Raw genomic sequence first — 20,119 nt, 5'->3', positions numbered from 1 at the left:
AAAGCAAAAAGGTCACTGTTTTCATACAAGCGTAAACGAGAAGAAGACGTCCAGGAATGCAAATCGTCAAAAAGGACCATGATTAATCAGCAGGTAAATACTATGAATTTTTTTATACTATACGTGTATACAAAAGTATATTTCTCTTAAACGTTTCTAATGACGAAATTGTATTGCATGTACTTTAAATAATAAATGATTTGTTATATACTTTTAGGTGGATATTAAAATGGCTTTGGAAAGAATGGAAAGCGAGCCGTGTTTAATTGGTGATGCAAGTACACAGCACAGTTTACCAACAATTGATGGAAAACACAGCGACCTCATTTCCATAGAATCTAAAACCGTGGGTCGGTTACTGCAAGGAGAATATTCTCAAGATTATACCATTATAGACTGTCGCTATCCTTACGAGTTTGATGGCGGTCACATTCAAGGAGCTATGAATATATTTACAGAGGAAGGAATTCGATCTTTTTTGGAGAACCAGAGAGCGAATGTTATATGCAAACGTCAAGTTTTAGTCTTTCATTGTGAATTTTCATCAAAAAGAGGTCCCAAATTGTAAGTTATCACACAAGTTATTCATTATAAACGTACATAAAACTTCTATACTAATGAAAATGCCAATAGCGGGACTTTGTAAATCTTCCATTATTTCATGTTTTCTCACTTTCTATTTCAGAATGAGATTGCTCAGAAGTCTAGATCGTAAAGAAAACAGTCATCGTTACCCAGAGTTGTATTATCCAGAAATTTATCTTTTAGACGGAGGTTATAAAGCTTTCTACGAATGTAACAAGGTATGTACATTTAATGTATAAACTATGTAATAAGTAATGACAAACAGACTGATTGTTGTCTCTGTACATTATATTTAAGAAAACACAATTTAAGTTCTCTTTATTTTTTATATTTTAGGCTCAATGTAATCCCCAGGCTTATCTACCAATGCTTCACGAAGACCACTCGAGTGATCTCCGCCATTTTCGTACCAGATCTAAGTCCTGGGCAGCAGGTGAAAAGCGCAGCCGGTCGCGCCGAGTCGCCCAGTCGCCATACTAAATTGTTAACCTTTGTTTTTGTGATTTCTTGTTAGTTGTTATAATTTATCTAGAAGCTGATCTGTGATAATGTGATTAATTGTTTTTATCTTGTTAAAGTTTTTAAAATGTTGTTGTTATAATTATATCTATAGAATTGTATATAATATTGTTCTGTTATGTGTGGTTATATCACATGCTAATAAATTACGTTTTACAAGGATTAAAACTTTCATTTTTAATTTATACGAGAATTTCCTGGGTTAGACGTGGTCACGCGGTGAATGTAATTAGGCGCTGTGAGTGACATTTCTAGCCAAATTGTAACCGTCAGGGTATCCTTCCAATTTCGAACTTGAATAAACAGTTAAAATGTTGATTGACCATTCGCCGTAAAAAAAACAGCGAATCTATGGGAAATAGGGCTATTAAATCCTCACAACTAGGTTTGTGCATAAAATTATGACATTAAACCTTATCTCAGTTCAACTTCAAAGCCTCCAATTTCATCGAGGGAGGCCCCTTTGGTCATTGACCCTAACAAAATCCCAGAATAACGAACGTGGTCAAATCGAGATTAAGGTGCGCACGCACGACTGTATGGGAGAATCGGTAGTTCAGTGAGTAGGATGTTGGCTCGCTAACCTTGAGGTCAGCCACAGTGGATCAGTCAGTAGGACGTTGACTAGCTAACCTGGAGGTCCCGTGTTCGTTCCCTGTCTTGGCCGAGAAAGTTTCGGATTGGGCGAAATAGTGAGTTCCCGTGTACATATTGGCGTACACGTAAAAGATCCCTTGAAAGTTGGAATTCGATGTCAGTTTTGGTTGTCCTAGCAAAATATACCCCATAGCACAATGTATGCAGGATGTCCGTCTTCTATTATTCCCGTGCATACATTGGAGTACACGTAAAACATCTCTTGGCAATTGGAAATCGATATATGAGTAGGCTGTAGTTCCGATGTCCGGGCAAAATTCCCTCATATCACAGTTCATTAGTCCAGTCGCAGTGGAACAGTATATTTTTATTGAAATTATTCGTCCGAATGCAGGAGTTTTTAACGTTGGGGTCGCTACTATGACAATTGCAACGTTGACAGACCGCGTGATCGTAATGAACAGGGAGAAAGTTCATGATTTCTATCAGTTGTCCTGATTTATAATGAAATGTATTTAAATCAAAAAATTCTTTACGCTATTCATGCTATTTAAACGCACGCAACATATTCATGAATAAATTTAAAATAAAGTGACTAGTTGTATGTAGAGACTCGATTAATTGTTCACGCATATTCATTGTCTGGTGAATAGTGGGACGTTAAACCCCATTTGATTTCATTGATGGCGGTAATAATATAATATGTGATGTATCCAAAGTCTTCCCCGTTCCTCCCACACGCCCTAAAGTAGCCCGGATATAGTCCTCTATGTGATAACATATCGCCCAGAATCATCTTACTTGCTATTCTCTATATCACATAGTGATGTGAAAATCTGTGATTATAAACTAAACAAAATAAATCAGAAACTGATTAAAGGTGTCACAATATTGAGTTACAACTCTTGTGATCTTTAGATGAGTTTATTTCGGGTAATATCATAAGAAAACAAGCACGTGGTTTCACCATTAATATGATTGAACACTAACTCACTGATCAAATCAAATGATTCAATCATCCAACGTGTAAATTTATTAACGAGACTGATTGAATCAAGTTGTAAAAACATGGAGGCGGTGCTTCTAAATCCATTGTGAGCTGTGCTCACAACATGGCTTCTATGCTGTATAAAACGCGACCATTTTGCCATTAAATGTCATTACAAGATTTCCTCTCATACCTAATATTTTCTACAGAAACATGTCTTTTTACAATTTTCAGAGTCCAGTAAGATCTCCACAATACACCGTAAGTAATTGAAAGGTTTTGTTTGAAAATAAGAAGTAAATGGAAAATAACGTTTTCCTTCTTTTTCTTCCCAAATCGTACAACTTGAAACAATTCTGATTTTATTTTCTTCAGGAAATGATGTCAGTAAACACCTTTAAACCAGTCAGATTCGATTTTCTCAGCGATGACGAAGATTCCAGTGATAGTGGTTTTGGTAGTTCTCCCGAATCTGTTTCACATTCAACTTCATGCCAGCGGTCACCAATGATAAAAGCAAAAAGGTCACTGTTTTCATACAAGCGTAAACGAGAAGAAGACGTCCAGGAATGCAAATCGTCAAAAAGGACCATGATTAATCAGCAGGTAAATACTATGAATTTTTTTATACTATACGTGTATACAAAAGTATATTTCTCTTAAACGTTTCAAATGACGAAATTGTATTGCATGTACTTTAAATAATAAATGATTTGTTATATACTTTTAGGTGGATATTAAAATGGCTTTGGAAAGAATGGAAAGCGAGCCGTGTTTAATTGGTGATGCAAGTACACAGCACAGTTTACCAACAATTGATGGAAAACATAGCGACCTCATTTCCATAGAATCTAAAACCGTGGGTCGGTTACTGCAAGGAGAATATTCTCAAGATTATACCATTATAGACTGTCGCTACCCTTACGAGTTTGATGACGGTCACATTCAAGGAGCTATGAATATATTTACAGAGGAAGGAATTCGATCTTTTTTGGAGAACCAGAGAGCGAATGTTATATGCAAACGTCAAGTTTTAGTCTTTCATTGTGAATTTTCATCAAAAAGAGGTCCCAAATAGTAAGTTATCACACAAGTTATTCATTATAAACGTACATAAAACTTCTATACTAATGAAAATGCCAATAGCGGGACTTTGTAAATCTTCCATTATTTCATGTTTTCTCACTTTCTATTTCAGAATGAGATTGCTCAGAAGTCTAGATCGTAAAGAAAACAGTCATCGTTACCCAGAGTTGTATTATCCAGAAATTTATCTTTTAGACGGAGGTTATAAAGCTTTCTACGAATGTAACAAGGTATGTACATTTAATGTATAAACTATGTATAAAGTAATGACAAACAGACTGATTGTTGTCTCTGTACATTATATTTAAGAAAACACAATTTAAGTTCTCTTTATTTTTTATATTTTAGGCTCAATGTAATCCCCAGGCTTATCTACCAATGCTTCACGAAGACCACTCGAGTGATCTCCGCCATTTTCGTACCAGATCTAAGTCCTGGACAGCAGGTGAAAAGCGCAGTCGGTCGCGCCGAGTCGCCCAGTCGCCATACTAAATTGTTAACCTTTGTTTTTGTGATTTCTTGTTAGTTGTTATAATTTATCTAGAAGCTGATCTGTGATAATGTGATTAATTGTTTTTATCTTGTTAAAGTTTTTAAAATGTTGTTGTTATAATTATATCTATAGAATTGTATATAATATTGTTCTGTTATGTGTGGTTATATCACACGCTAATAAATTACGTTTTACAAGGATTAAAACTTTCATTTTTAATTTATACGAGAATTTCCTGGGTTAGACGTGGTCACTCGGTGAATGTAATTAGGCGCTGGGAGTGACATTTCTAGCCAAATTGTAACCGTCAGGGTATCCTTCCAATTTCGAACTTGAATAAACAGTTAAAATGTTGATTGACCATTCGCCGTAAAAAAAACAGCGAATCTATGGGAAATAGGGCTATCAAATCCTCACAATTCGGTTTGTGCATAAAATTATGACATTAAACCTTCAACTTCAAAGCTTCCAATTTCATCGAGGGAGGCCCCTTTGGTCATTGACCCTAACAAAATCCCAGAATAACGAACGTGGTCAAATCGAGATTAAGGTGCGCACGCACGACTGTATGGGAGAATCGGTAGTTCAGTGAGTAGGATGTTGGCTCGCTAACCTTGAGGTCAGCCACAGTGGATCAGTCAGTAGGACGTTGACTAGCTAACCTGGAGGTCCCGTGTTCGTTCCCTGTCTTGGCCGAGAAAGTTTCGGATTGGGCGAAATAGTGAGTTCCCGTGTACATATTGGCGTACACGTAAAAGATCCCTTGAAAGTTGGAATTCGATGTCAGTTTTGGTTGTCCTAGCAAAATATACCCCATAGCACAATGTATGCAGGATGTCCGTCTTCTATTATTCCCGTGCATACATTGGAGTACACGTAAAACATCTCTTGGCAATTGGAAATCGATATATGAGTAGGCTGTAGTTCCGATGTCCGGGCAAAATTCCCTCATATCACAGTTCATTAGTCCAGTCGCAGTGGAACAGTATATTTTTATTGAAATTATTCGTCCGAATGCAGGAGTTTTTAACGTTGGGGTCGCTACTATGACAATTGCAACGTTGACAGACCGCGTGATCGTAATGAACAGGGAGAAAGTTCATGATTTCTATCAGTTGTCCTGATTTATAATGAAATGTATTTAAATCAAAAAATTCTTTACGCTATTCATGCTATTTAAACGCACGCAACATATTCATGAATAAATTTAAAATAAAGTGACTAGTTGTATGTAGAGACTCGATTAATTGTTCACGCATATTCATTGTCTGGTGAATAGTGGGACGTTAAACCCCATTTGATTTCATTGATGGCGGTAATAATATAATATGTGATGTATCCAAAGTCTTCCCCGTTCCTCCCACACGCCCTAAAGTAGCCCGGATATAGTCCTCTATGTGATAACATATCGCCCAGAATCATCTTACTTGCTATTCTCTATATCACATAGTGATGTGAAAATCTGTGATTATAAACTAAACAAAATAAATCAGAAACTGATTAAAGGTGTCACAATATTGAGTTACAACTCTTGTGATCTTTAGATGAGTTTATTTCGGGTAATATCATAAGAAAACAAGCACGTGGTTTCACCATTAATATGATTGAACACTAACTCACTGATCAAATCAAATGATTCAATCATCCAACGTGTAAATTTATTAACGAGACTGATTGAATCAAGTTGTAAAAACATGGAGGCGGTGCTTCTAAATCCATTGTGAGCTGTGCTCACAACATGGCTTCTATGCTGTATAAAACGCGACCATTTTGCCATTAAATGTCATTACAAGATTTCCTCTCATACCTAATATTTTCTACAGAAACATGTCTTTTTACAATTTTCAGAGTCCAGTAAGATCTCCACAATACACCGTAAGTAATTGAAAGGTTTTGTTTGAAAATAAGAAGTAAATGGAAAATAACGTTTTCCTTCTTTTTCTTCCCAAATCGTACAACTTGAAACAATTCTGATTTTATTTTCTTCAGGAAATGATGTCAGTAAACACCTTTAAACCAGTCAGATTCGATTTTCTCAGCGATGACGAAGATTCCAGTGATAGTGGTTTTGGTAGTTCTCCCGAATCTGTTTCACATTCAACTTCATGCCAGCGGTCACCAATGATAAAAGCAAAAAGGTCACTGTTTTCATACAAGCGTAAACGAGAAGAAGACGTCCAGGAATGCAAATCGTCAAAAAGGACCATGATTAATCAGCAGGTAAATACTATGAATTTTTTTATACTATACGTGTATACAAAAGTATATTTCTCTTAAACGTTTCAAATGACGAAATTGTATTGCATGTACTTTAAATAATAAATGATTTGTTATATACTTTTAGGTGGATATTAAAATGGCTTTGGAAAGAATGGAAAGCGAGCCGTGTTTAATTGGTGATGCAAGTACACAGCACAGTTTACCAACAATTGATGGAAAACATAGCGACCTCATTTCCATAGAATCTAAAACCGTGGGTCGGTTACTGCAAGGAGAATATTCTCAAGATTATACCATTATAGACTGTCGCTACCCTTACGAGTTTGATGACGGTCACATTCAAGGAGCTATGAATATATTTACAGAGGAAGGAATTCGATCTTTTTTGGAGAACCAGAGAGCGAATGTTATATGCAAACGTCAAGTTTTAGTCTTTCATTGTGAATTTTCATCAAAAAGAGGTCCCAAATAGTAAGTTATCACACAAGTTATTCATTATAAACGTACATAAAACTTCTATACTAATGAAAATGCCAATAGCGGGACTTTGTAAATCTTCCATTATTTCATGTTTTCTCACTTTCTATTTCAGAATGAGATTGCTCAGAAGTCTAGATCGTAAAGAAAACAGTCATCGTTACCCAGAGTTGTATTATCCAGAAATTTATCTTTTAGACGGAGGTTATAAAGCTTTCTACGAATGTAACAAGGTATGTACATTTAATGTATAAACTATGTATAAAGTAATGACAAACAGACTGATTGTTGTCTCTGTACATTATATTTAAGAAAACACAATTTAAGTTCTCTTTATTTTTTATATTTTAGGCTCAATGTAATCCCCAGGCTTATCTACCAATGCTTCACGAAGACCACTCGAGTGATCTCCGCCATTTTCGTACCAGATCTAAGTCCTGGACAGCAGGTGAAAAGCGCAGTCGGTCGCGCCGAGTCGCCCAGTCGCCATACTAAATTGTTAACCTTTGTTTTTGTGATTTCTTGTTAGTTGTTATAATTTATCTAGAAGCTGATCTGTGATAATGTGATTAATTGTTTTTATCTTGTTAAAGTTTTTAAAATGTTGTTGTTATAATTATATCTATAGAATTGTATATAATATTGTTCTGTTATGTGTGGTTATATCACACGCTAATAAATTACGTTTTACAAGGATTAAAACTTTCATTTTTAATTTATACGAGAATTTCCTGGGTTAGACGTGGTCACTCGGTGAATGTAATTAGGCGCTGGGAGTGACATTTCTAGCCAAATTGTAACCGTCAGGGTATCCTTCCAATTTCGAACTTGAATAAACAGTTAAAATGTTGATTGACCATTCGCCGTAAAAAAAACAGCGAATCTATGGGAAATAGGGCTATCAAATCCTCACAATTCGGTTTGTGCATAAAATTATGACATTAAACCTTCAACTTCAAAGCTTCCAATTTCATCGAGGGAGGCCCCTTTGGTCATTGACCCTAACAAAATCCCAGAATAACGAACGTGGTCAAATCGAGATTAAGGTGCGCACGCACGACTGTATGGGAGAATCGGTAGTTCAGTGAGTAGGATGTTGGCTCGCTAACCTTGAGGTCAGCCACAGTGGATCAGTCAGTAGGACGTTGACTAGCTAACCTGGAGGTCCCGTGTTCGTTCCCTGTCTTGGCCGAGAAAGTTTCGGATTGGGCGAAATAGTGAGTTCCCGTGTACATATTGGCGTACACGTAAAAGATCCCTTGAAAGTTGGAATTCGATGTCAGTTTTGGTTGTCCTAGCAAAATATACCCCATAGCACAATGTATGCAGGATGTCCGTCTTCTATTATTCCCGTGCATACATTGGAGTACACGTAAAACATCTCTTGGCAATTGGAAATCGATATATGAGTAGGCTGTAGTTCCGATGTCCGGGCAAAATTCCCTCATATCACAGTTCATTAGTCCAGTCGCAGTGGAACAGTATATTTTTATTGAAATTATTCGTCCGAATGCAGGAGTTTTTAACGTTGGGGTCGCTACTATGACAATTGCAACGTTGACAGACCGCGTGATCGTAATGAACAGGGAGAAAGTTCATGATTTCTATCAGTTGTCCTGATTTATAATGAAATGTATTTAAATCAAAAAATTCTTTACGCTATTCATGCTATTTAAACGCACGCAACATATTCATGAATAAATTTAAAATAAAGTGACTAGTTGTATGTAGAGACTCGATTAATTGTTCACGCATATTCATTGTCTGGTGAATAGTGGGACGTTAAACCCCATTTGATTTCATTGATGGCGGTAATAATATAATATGTGATGTATCCAAAATCTTCCCCGTTCCTCCCACTTGCACTAAAGTAGCCCGGATATAGTCCTCTATGTGATAACATATCGCCCAGAATCATCTTACTTGCTATTCTCTATATCACATTGTGATGTGAAAATCTGTGATTATAAACTAAACAAAATAAATCAGAAACTGATTAAAGGTGTCACAATATTGAGTTACAACTCTTGTGATCTTTAGATGAGTTTATTTCGGGTAATATCATAAGAAAACAAGCACGTGGTTTCACCATTAATATGATTGAACACTAACTCACTGATCAAATCAAATGATTCAATCATCCAACGTGTAAATTTATTAACGAGACTGATTGAATCAAGTTGTAAAAACATGGAGGCGGTGCTTCTAAATCCATTGTGAGCTGTGCTCACAACATGGCTTCTATGCTGTATAAAACGCGACCATTTTGCCATTAAATGTCATTACAAGATTTCCTCTCATACCTAATATTTTCTACAGAAACATGTCTTTTTACAATTTTCAGAGTCCAGTAAGATCTCCACAATACACCGTAAGTAATTGAAAGGTTTTGTTTGAAACAAAGAAGTAAATGGAAAATAACGTTTTCCTTCTTTTTCTTCCCAAATCGTACAACTTGAAACAATTCTGATTTTATTTTCTTCAGGAAATGATGTCAGTAAACACCTTTAAACCAGTCAGATTCGATTTTCTCAGCGATGACGAAGATTCCAGTGATAGTGGTTTTGGTAGTTCTCCCGAATCTGTTTCACATTCAACTTCATGCCAGCGGTCACCAATGATAAAAGCAAAAAGGTCACTGTTTTCATACAAGCGTAAACGAGAAGAAGACGTCCAGGAATGCAAATCGTCAAAAAGGACCATGATTAATCAGCAGGTAAATACTATGAATTTTTTTATACTATACGTGTATACAAAAGTATATTTCTCTTAAACGTTTCAAATGACGAAATTGTATTGCATGTACTTTAAATAATAAATGATTTGTTATATACTTTTAGGTGGATATTAAAATGGCTTTGGAAAGAATGGAAAGCGAGCCGTGTTTAATTGGTGATGCAAGTACACAGCACAGTTTACCAACAATTGATGGAAAACATAGCGACCTCATTTCCATAGAATCTAAAACCGTGGGTCGGTTACTGCAAGGAGAATATTCTCAAGATTATACCATTATAGACTGTCGCTACCCTTACGAGTTTGATGACGGTCACATTCAAGGAGCTATGAATATATTTACAGAGGAAGGAATTCGATCTTTTTTGGAGAACCAGAGAGCGAATGTTATATGCAAACGTCAAGTTTTAGTCTTTCATTGTGAATTTTCATCAAAAAGAGGTCCCAAATTGTAAGTTATCACACAAGTTATTCATTATAAACGTACATAAAACTTCTATACTAATGAAAATGCCAATAGCGGGACTTTGTAAATCTTCCATTATTTCATGTTTTCTCACTTTCTATTTCAGAATGAGATTGCTCAGAAGTCTAGATCGTAAAGAAAACAGTCATCGTTACCCAGAGTTGTATTATCCAGAAATTTATCTTTTAGACGGAGGTTATAAAGCTTTCTACGAATGTAACAAGGTATGTACATTTAATGTATAAACTATGTATAAAGTAATGACAAACAGACTGATTGTTGTCTCTGTACATTATATTTAAGAAAACACAATTTAAGTTCTCTTTATTTTTTATATTTTAGGCTCAATGTAATCCCCAGGCTTATCTACCAATGCTTCACGAAGACCACTCGAGTGATCTCCGCCATTTTCGTACCAGATCTAAGTCCTGGACAGCAGGTGAAAAGCGCAGTCGGTCGCGCCGAGTCGCCCAGTCGCCATACTAAATTGTTAACCTTTGTTTTTGTGATTTCTTGTTAGTTGTTATAATTTATCTAGAAGCTGATCTGTGATAATGTGATTAATTGTTTTTATCTTGTTAAAGTTTTTAAAATGTTGTTGTTATAATTATATCTATAGAATTGTATATAATATTGTTCTGTTATGTGTGGTTATATCACACGCTAATAAATTACGTTTTACAAGGATTAAAACTTTCATTTTTAATTTATACGAGAATTTCCTGGGTTAGACGTGGTCACTCGGTGAATGTAATTAGGCGCTGGGAGTGACATTTCTAGCCAAATTGTAACCGTCAGGGTATCCTTCCAATTTCGAACTTGAATAAACAGTTAAAATGTTGATTGACCATTCGCCGTAAAAAAAACAGCGAATCTATGGGAAATAGGGCTATCAAATCCTCACAATTCGGTTTGTGCATAAAATTATGACATTAAACCTTCAACTTCAAAGCTTCCAATTTCATCGAGGGAGGCCCCTTTGGTCATTGACCCTAACAAAATCCCAGAATAACGAACGTGGTCAAATCGAGATTAAGGTGCGCACGCACGACTGTATGGGAGAATCGGTAGTTCAGTGAGTAGGATGTTGGCTCGCTAACCTTGAGGTCAGCCACAGTGGATCAGTCAGTAGGACGTTGACTAGCTAACCTGGAGGTCCCGTGTTCGTTCCCTGTCTTGGCCGAGAAAGTTTCGGATTGGGCGAAATAGTGAGTTCCCGTGTACATATTGGCGTACACGTAAAAGATCCCTTGAAAGTTGGAATTCGATGTCAGTTTTGGTTGTCCTAGCAAAATATACCCCATAGCACAATGTATGCAGGATGTCCGTCTTCTATTATTCCCGTGCATACATTGGAGTACACGTAAAACATCTCTTGGCAATTGGAAATCGATATATGAGTAGGCTGTAGTTCCGATGTCCGGGCAAAATTCCCTCATATCACAGTTCATTAGTCCAGTCGCAGTGGAACAGTATATTTTTATTGAAATTATTCGTCCGAATGCAGGAGTTTTTAACGTTGGGGTCGCTACTATGACAATTGCAACGTTGACAGACCGCGTGATCGTAATGAACAGGGAGAAAGTTCATGATTTCTATCAGTTGTCCTGATTTATAATGAAATGTATTTAAATCAAAAAATTCTTTACGCTATTCATGCTATTTAAACGCACGCAACATATTCATGAATAAATTTAAAATAAAGTGACTAGTTGTATGTAGAGACTCGATTAATTGTTCACGCATATTCATTGTCTGGTGAATAGTGGGACGTTAAACCCCATTTGATTTCATTGATGGCGGTAATAATATAATATGTGATGTATCCAAAATCTTCCCCGTTCCTCCCACACGCACTAAAGTAGCCCGGATATAGTCCTCTATGTGATAACATATCGCCCAGAATCATCTTACTTGCTATTCTCTATATCACATTGTGATGTGAAAATCTGTGATTATAAACTAAACAAAATAAATCAGAAACTGATTAAAGGTGTCACAATATTGAGTTACAACTCTTGTGATCTTTAGATGAGTTTATTTCGGGTAATATCATAAGAAAACAAGCACGTGGTTTCACCATTAATATGATTGAACACTAACTCACTGATCAAATCAAATGATTCAATCATCCAACGTGTAAATTTATTAACGAGACTGATTGAATCAAGTTGTAAAAACATGGAGGCGGTGCTTCTAAATCCATTGTGAGCTGTGCTCACAACATGGCTTCTATGCTGTATAAAACGCGACCATTTTGCCATTAAATGTCATTACAAGATTTCCTCTCATACCTAATATTTTCTACAGAAACATGTCTTTTTACAATTTTCAGAGTCCAGTAAGATCTCCACAATACACCGTAAGTAATTGAAAGGTTTTGTTTGAAACAAAGAAGTAAATGGAAAATAACGTTTTCCTTCTTTTTCTTCCCAAATCGTACAACTTGAAACAATTCTGATTTTATTTTCTTCAGGAAATGATGTCAGTAAACACCTTTAAACCAGTCAGATTCGATTTTCTCAGCGATGACGAAGATTCCAGTGATAGTGGTTTTGGTAGTTCTCCCGAATCTGTTTCACATTCAACTTCATGCCAGCGGTCACCAATGATAAAAGCAAAAAGGTCACTGTTTTCATACAAGCGTAAACGAGAAGAAGACGTCCAGGAATGCAAATCGTCAAAAAGGACCATGATTAATCAGCAGGTAAATACTATGAATTTTTTTATACTATACGTGTATACAAAAGTATATTTCTCTTAAACGTTTCAAATGACGAAATTGTATTGCATGTACTTTAAATAATAAATGATTTGTTATATACTTTTAGGTGGATATTAAAATGGCTTTGGAAAGAATGGAAAGCGAGCCGTGTTTAATTGGTGATGCAAGTACACAGCACAGTTTACCAACAATTGATGGAAAACATAGCGACCTCATTTCCATAGAATCTAAAACCGTGGGTCGGTTACTGCAAGGAGAATATTCTCAAGATTATACCATTATAGACTGTCGCTACCCTTACGAGTTTGATGACGGTCACATTCAAGGAGCTATGAATATATTTACAGAGGAAGGAATTCGATCTTTTTTGGAGAACCAGAGAGCGAATGTTATATGCAAACGTCAAGTTTTAGTCTTTCATTGTGAATTTTCATCAAAAAGAGGTCCCAAATTGTAAGTTATCACACAAGTTATTCATTATAAACGTACATAAAACTTCTATACTAATGAAAATGCCAATAGCGGGACTTTGTAAATCTTCCATTATTTCATGTTTTCTCACTTTCTATTTCAGAATGAGATTGCTCAGAAGTCTAGATCGTAAAGAAAACAGTCATCGTTACCCAGAGTTGTATTATCCAGAAATTTATCTTTTAGACGGAGGTTATAAAGCTTTCTACGAATGTAACAAGGTATGTACATTTAATGTATAAACTATGTATAAAGTAATGACAAACAGACTGATTGTTGTCTCTGTACATTATATTTAAGAAAACACAATTTAAGTTCTCTTTATTTTTTATATTTTAGGCTCAATGTAATCCCCAGGCTTATCTACCAATGCTTCACGAAGACCACTCGAGTGATCTCCGCCATTTTCGTCCTGGACAGCAGGTGAAAAGCGCAGTCGGTCGCGCCGAGTCGCCCAGTCGCCATACTAAATTGTTAACCTTTGTTTTTGTGATTTCTTGTTAGTTGTTATAATTTATCTAGAAGCTGATCTGTGATAATGTGATTAATTGTTTTTATCTTGTTAAAGTTTTTAAAATGTTGTTGTTATAATTATATCTATAGAATTGTATATAATATTGTTCTGTTATGTGTGGTTATATCACACGCTAATAAATTACGTTTTACAAGGATTAAAACTTTCATTTTTAATTTATACGAGAATTTCCTGGGTTAGACGTGGTCACTCGGTGAATGTAATTAGGCGCTGGGAGTGACATTTCTAGCCAAATTGTAACCGTCAGGGTATCCTTCCCTGTCTTGGCCGAGAAAGTTTCGGATTGGGCGAAATAGTGAGTTCCCGTGTACATATTGGCGTACACGTAAAAGATCCCTTGAAAGTTGGAATTCGATGTCAGTTTTGGTTGTCCTAGCAAAATATACCCCATAGCACAATGTATGCAGGATGTCCGTCTTCTATTATTCCCGTGCATACATTGGAGTACACGTAAAACATCTCTTGGCAATTGGAAATCGATATATGAGTAGGCTGTAGTTCCGATGTCCGGGCAAAATTCCCTCATATCACAGTTCATTAGTCCAGTCGCAGTGGAACAGTATATTTTTATTGAAATTATTCGTCCGAATGCAGGAGTTTTTAACGTTGGGGTCGCTACTATGACAATTGCAACGTTGACAGACCGCGTGATCGTAATGAACAGGGAGAAAGTTCATGATTTCTATCAGTTGTCCTGATTTATAATGAAATGTATTTAAATCAAAAAATTCTTTACGCTATTCATGCTATTTAAACGCACGCAACATATTCATGAATAAATTTAAAATAAAGTGACTAGTTGTATGTAGAGACTCGATTAATTGTTCACGCATATTCATTGTCTGGTGAATAGTGGGACGTTAAACCCCATTTGATTTCATTGATGGCGGTAATAATATAATATGTGATGTATCCAAAATCTTCCCCGTTCCTCCCACACGCACTAAAGTAGCCCGGATATAGTCCTCTATGTGATAACATATCGCCCAGAATCATCTTACTTGCTATTCTCTATATCACATAGTGATGTGAAAATCTGTGATTATAAACTAAACAAAATAAATCAGAAACTGATTAAAGGTGTCACAATATTGAGTTACAACTCTTGTGATCTTGAGATGAGTTTATTTCGGGTAATATCATAAGAAAACAAGCACGTGGTTTCACCATTAATATGATTGAACACTAACTCACTGATCAAATCAAATGATTCAATCATCCAACGTGTAAATTTATTAACGAGACTGATTGAATCAAGTTGTAAAAACATGGAGGTGGTGCTTCTAAATCCATTGTGAGCTGTGCTCACAACATGGCTTCTATGCTGTATAAAACGCGACCATTTTGCCCTTAAATGTCATTACAAGATTTCCTCTCATACCTAATATTTTCTACAGAAACATGTCTTTTTACAATTTTCAGAGTCCAGTAAGATCTCCACAATCCACCGTAAGTAATTGAAAGGTTTTGTTTGAAACAAAGAAGTAAATGGAAAATAACGTTTTTCTTCTTTTTCTTCCCAAATCGTACAACTTGAAACAATTCTGATTTTATTTTCTTCAGGAAATGATGTCAGTAAACACCTTTAAACCAGTCAGATTCGATTTTCTCAGCGATGACGAAGATTCCAGTGATAGTGGTTTTGGTAGTTCTCCCGAATCTGTTTCACATTCAACTTCATGCCAGCGGTCACCAATGATAAAAGCAAAAAGGTCACTGTTTTCATACAGGGTAAACGAGAAGAAGACGTCCAGGAATGCAAATCGTCAAAAAGGACCATGATTAATCAGCAGGTAAATACTATGAATTTTTTTATACTATACGTGTATACAAAGGTATATTTCTCTTAAACGTTTCAAATGACGAAATTGTATTGCATGTACTTTAAATAATAAATGATTTGTTATATACTTTTAGGTGGATATTAAAATGGCTTTGGAAAGAATGGAAAGCGAGCCGTGTTTAATTGGTGATGCAAGTACACAGCACAGTTTACCAACAATTGATGGAAAACACAGCGACCTCATTTCCATAGAATCTAAAACCGTGGGTCGGTTACTGCAAGGAGAATATTCTCAAGATTATACCATTATAGACTGTCGCTACCCTTACGAGTTTGATGGCGGTCACATTCAAGGAGCTATGAATATATTTACAGAGGAAGGAATTCGATCTTTTTTGGAGAACCAGAGAGCGAATGTTATATGTAAACGTCAAGTTTTAGTCTTTCATTGTGAATTTTCATCAAAAAGAGGTCCCAAATTGTAAGTTATCACACAAGTTATTCATTATAAACGTACATAAAACTTCTATACTAATGAAAATGCCAATAGCGGGACTTTGTAAATCTTCCATTATTTCATGTTTTCTCACTTTCTATTTCAGAATGAGATTGCTCAGAAGTCTAGATCGTAAAGAAAACAGTCATCGTTACCCAGAGTTGTATTATCCAGAAATTTATCTTTTAGACGGAGGTTATAAAGCTTTCTACGAATGTAACAAGGTATGTACATTTAATGTATAAACTATGTATAAAGTAATGACAAACAGACTGATTGTTGTCTCTGTACATTATATTTAAGAAAACACAATTTAAGTTCTCTTTATTTTTTATATTTTAGGCTCAATGTAATCCCCAGGCTTATCTACCAATGCTTCACGAAGACCACTCGAGTGATCTCCGCCATTTTCGTACCAGATCTAAGTCCTGGACAGCAGGTGAAAAGCGCAGTCGGTCGCGCCGAGTCGCCCAGTCGCCATACTAAATTGTTAACCTTTGTTTTTGTGATTTCTTGTTAGTTGTTATAATTTATCTAGAAGCTGATCTGTGATAATGTGATTAATTGTTTTTATCTTGTTAAAGTTTTTAAAATGTTGTTGTTATAATTATATCTATAGAATTGTATATAATATTGTTCTGTTATGTGTGGTTATATCACACGCTAATAAATTACGTTTTACAAGGATTAAAACTTTCATTTTTAATTTATACGAGAATTTCCTGGGTTAGACGTGGTCACTCGGTGAATGTAATTAGGCGCTGGGAGTGACATTTCTAGCCAAATTGTAAACGTCAGGGTATCTTTCCAATTTCGAACTTGAATAAACAGTTAAAATGTTGATTGACCATTCGCCGTAAAAAAACAGCGAATCTATGGGAAATAGGGCTATCAAATCCTCACAATTCGGTTTGTGCATAAAATTATGACATTAAACCTTATCTCAGTTCAACTTCAAAGCTTCCAATTTCATCGAGGGAGGCCCCTTTGGTCATTGACCCTAACAAAATCCCAGAATAACGAACGTGGTCAAATCGAGATTAAGGTGCGCACGCACGACTGTATGGGAGAATCGGTAGTTCAGTGAGTAGGATGTTGGCTCGCTAACCTTGAGGTCAGCCACAGTGGATCAGTCAGTAGGACGTTGACTAGCTAACCTGGAGGTCCCGTGTTCGTTCCCTGTCTTGGCCGAGAAAGTTTCGGATTGGGCGAAATAGTGAGTTCCCGTGTACATATTGGCGTACACGTAAAAGATCCCTTGAAAGTTGGAATTCGATGTCAGTTTTGGTTGTCCTAGCAAAATATACCCCATAGCACAATGTATGCAGGATGTCCGTCTTCTATTATTCCCGTGCATACATTGGAGTACACGTAAAACATCTCTTGGCAATTGGAAATCGATATATGAGTAGGCTGTAGTTCCGATGTCCGGGCAAAATTCCCTCATATCACAGTTCATTAGTCCAGTCGCAGTGGAACAGTATATTTTTATTGAAATTATTCGTCCGAATGCAGGAGTTTTTAACGTTGGGGTCGCTACTATGACAATTGCAACGTTGACAGACCGCGTGATCGTAATGAACAGGGAGAAAGTTCATGATTTCTATCAGTTGTCCTGATTTATAATGAAATGTATTTAAATCAAAAAATTCTTTACGCTATTCATGCTATTTAAACGCACGCAACATATTCATGAATAAATTTAAAATAAAGTGACTAGTTGTATGTAGAGACTCGATTAATTGTTCACGCATATTCATTGTCTGGTGAATAGTGGGACGTTAAACCCCATTTGATTTCATTGATGGCGGTAATAATATAATATGTGATGTATCCAAAATCTTCCCCGTTCCTCCCACACGCACTAAAGTAGCCCGGATATAGTCCTCTATGTGATAACATATCGCCCAGAATCATCTTACTTGCTATTCTCTATATCACATAGTGATGTGAAAATCTGTGATTATAAACTAAACAAAATAAATCAGAAACTGATTAAAGGTGTCACAATATTGAGTTACAACTCTTGTGATCTTGAGATGAGTTTATTTCGGGTAATATCATAAGAAAACAAGCACGTGGTTTCACCATTAATATGATTGAACACTAACTCACTGATCAAATCAAATGATTCAATCATCCAACGTGTAAATTTATTAACGAGACTGATTGAATCAAGTTGTAAAAACATGGAGGTGGTGCTTCTAAATCCATTGTGAGCTGTGCTCACAACATGGCTTCTATGCTGTATAAAACGCGACCATTTTGCCCTTAAATGTCATTACAAGATTTCCTCTCATACCTAATATTTTCTACAGAAACATGTCTTTTTACAATTTTCAGAGTCCAGTAAGATCTCCACAATCCACCGTAAGTAATTGAAAGGTTTTGTTTGAAACAACGAAGTAAATGGAAAATAACGTTTTTCTTCTTTTTCTTCCCAAATCGTACAACTTGAAACAATTCTGATTTTATTTTCTTCAGGAAATGATGTCAGTAAACACCTTTAAACCAGTCAGATTCGATTTTCTCAGCGATGACGAAGATTCCAGTGATAGTGGTTTTGGTAGTTCTCCCGAATCTGTTTCACATTCAACTTCATGCCAGCGGTCACCAATGATAAAAGCAAAAAGGTCACTGTTTTCATACAAGCGTAAACGAGAAGAAGACGTCCAGGAATGCAAATCGTCAAAAAGGACCATGATTAATCAGCAGGTAAATACTATGAATTTTTTTATACTATACGTGTATACAAAGGTATATTTCTCTTAAACGTTTCAAATGACGAAATTGTATTGCATGTACTTTAAATAATAAATGATTTGTTATATACTTTTAGGTGGATATTAAAATGGCTTTGGAAAGAATGGAAAGCGAGCCGTGTTTAATTGGTGATGCAAGTACACAGCACAGTTTACCAACAATTGATGGAAAACACAGCGACCTCATTTCCATAGAATCTAAAACCGTGGGTCGGTTACTGCAAGGAGAATATTCTCAAGATTATACCATTATAGACTGTCGCTACCCTTACGAGTTTGATGGCGGTCACATTCAAGGAGCTATGAATATATTTACAGAGGAAGGAATTCGATCTTTTTTGGAGAACCAGAGAGCGAATGTTATATGTAAACGTCAAGTTTTAGTCTTTCATTGTGAATTTTCATCAAAAAGAGGTCCCAAATTGTAAGTTATCACACAAGTTATTCATTATAAACGTACATAAAACTTCTATACTAATGAAAATGCCAATAGCGGGACTTTGTAAATCTTCCATTATTTCATGTTTTCTCACTTTCTATTTCAGAATGAGATTGCTCAGAAGTCTAGATCGTAAAGAAAACAGTCATCGTTACCCAGAGTTGTATTATCCAGAAATTTATCTTTTAGACGGAGGTTATAAAGCTTTCTACGAATGTAACAAGGTATGTACATTTAATGTATAAACTATGTATAAAGTAATGACAAACAGACTGATTGTTGTCTCTGTACATTATATTTAAGAAAACACAATTTAAGTTCTCTTTATTTTTTATATTTTAGGCTCAATCTACCAATGCTTCACGAAGACCACTCGAGTGATCTCCGCCATTTTCGTACCAGATCTAAGTCCTGGACAGCAGGTGAAAAGCGCAGTCGGTCGCGCCGAGTCGCCCAGTCGCCATACTAAATTGTTAACCTTTGTTTTTGTGATTTCTTGTTAGTTGTTATAATTTATCTAGAAGCTGATCTGTGATAATGTGATTAATTGTTTTTATCTTGTTAAAGTTTTTAAAATGTTGTTGTTATAATTATATCTATAGAATTGTATATAATATTGTTCTGTTATGTGTGGTTATATCACACGCTAATAAATTACGTTTTACAAGGATTAAAACTTTCATTTATAATTTATACGAGAATTTCCTGGGTTAGACGTGGTCACGCGGTGAATGTAATTAG

At 35.8% G+C, this 20,119-nt stretch overlaps 1 protein-coding gene across 1 annotated transcript; it reads left to right on the top strand.

Moving 5' to 3' along the window:
* Nucleotides 1-229: 229 nt before the first annotated feature.
* LOC130013578 (M-phase inducer phosphatase-like) lies at nt 230-1,065 on the top strand. The gene is made up of 3 exons (XM_056102305.1): nt 230-564; nt 686-803; nt 922-1,065. Exons 1-3 carry the CDS (start codon nt 230-232, stop codon nt 1,063-1,065), a joined length of 597 nt encoding a protein of 198 aa, XP_055958280.1.
* Nucleotides 1,066-20,119: the final 19,054 nt, after the last annotated feature.

This window comes from Patella vulgata, chromosome 7 (genome assembly GCF_932274485.2).
Source record: "Patella vulgata chromosome 7, xgPatVulg1.2, whole genome shotgun sequence".
Taxonomy (NCBI): Eukaryota; Metazoa; Mollusca; class Gastropoda; family Patellidae; genus Patella; species Patella vulgata.
This window is presented reverse-complemented; position numbering and strand designations above follow the sequence as displayed.

Coding starts and splice junctions, on each gene's coding strand:
- LOC130013578 (XM_056102305.1), top strand. CDS start 230: ATGGCTTTGGAAAGAATGGAAAGCGAGCCGTGTTTAATTGGTGATGCA. Junction 565..685: donor TCAAAAAGAGGTCCCAAATT/GTAAGTTATCAC, acceptor TTTCTATTTCAG/AATGAGATTGCTCAGAAGTC. Junction 804..921: donor CTTTCTACGAATGTAACAAG/GTATGTACATTT, acceptor TTTATATTTTAG/GCTCAATGTAATCCCCAGGC.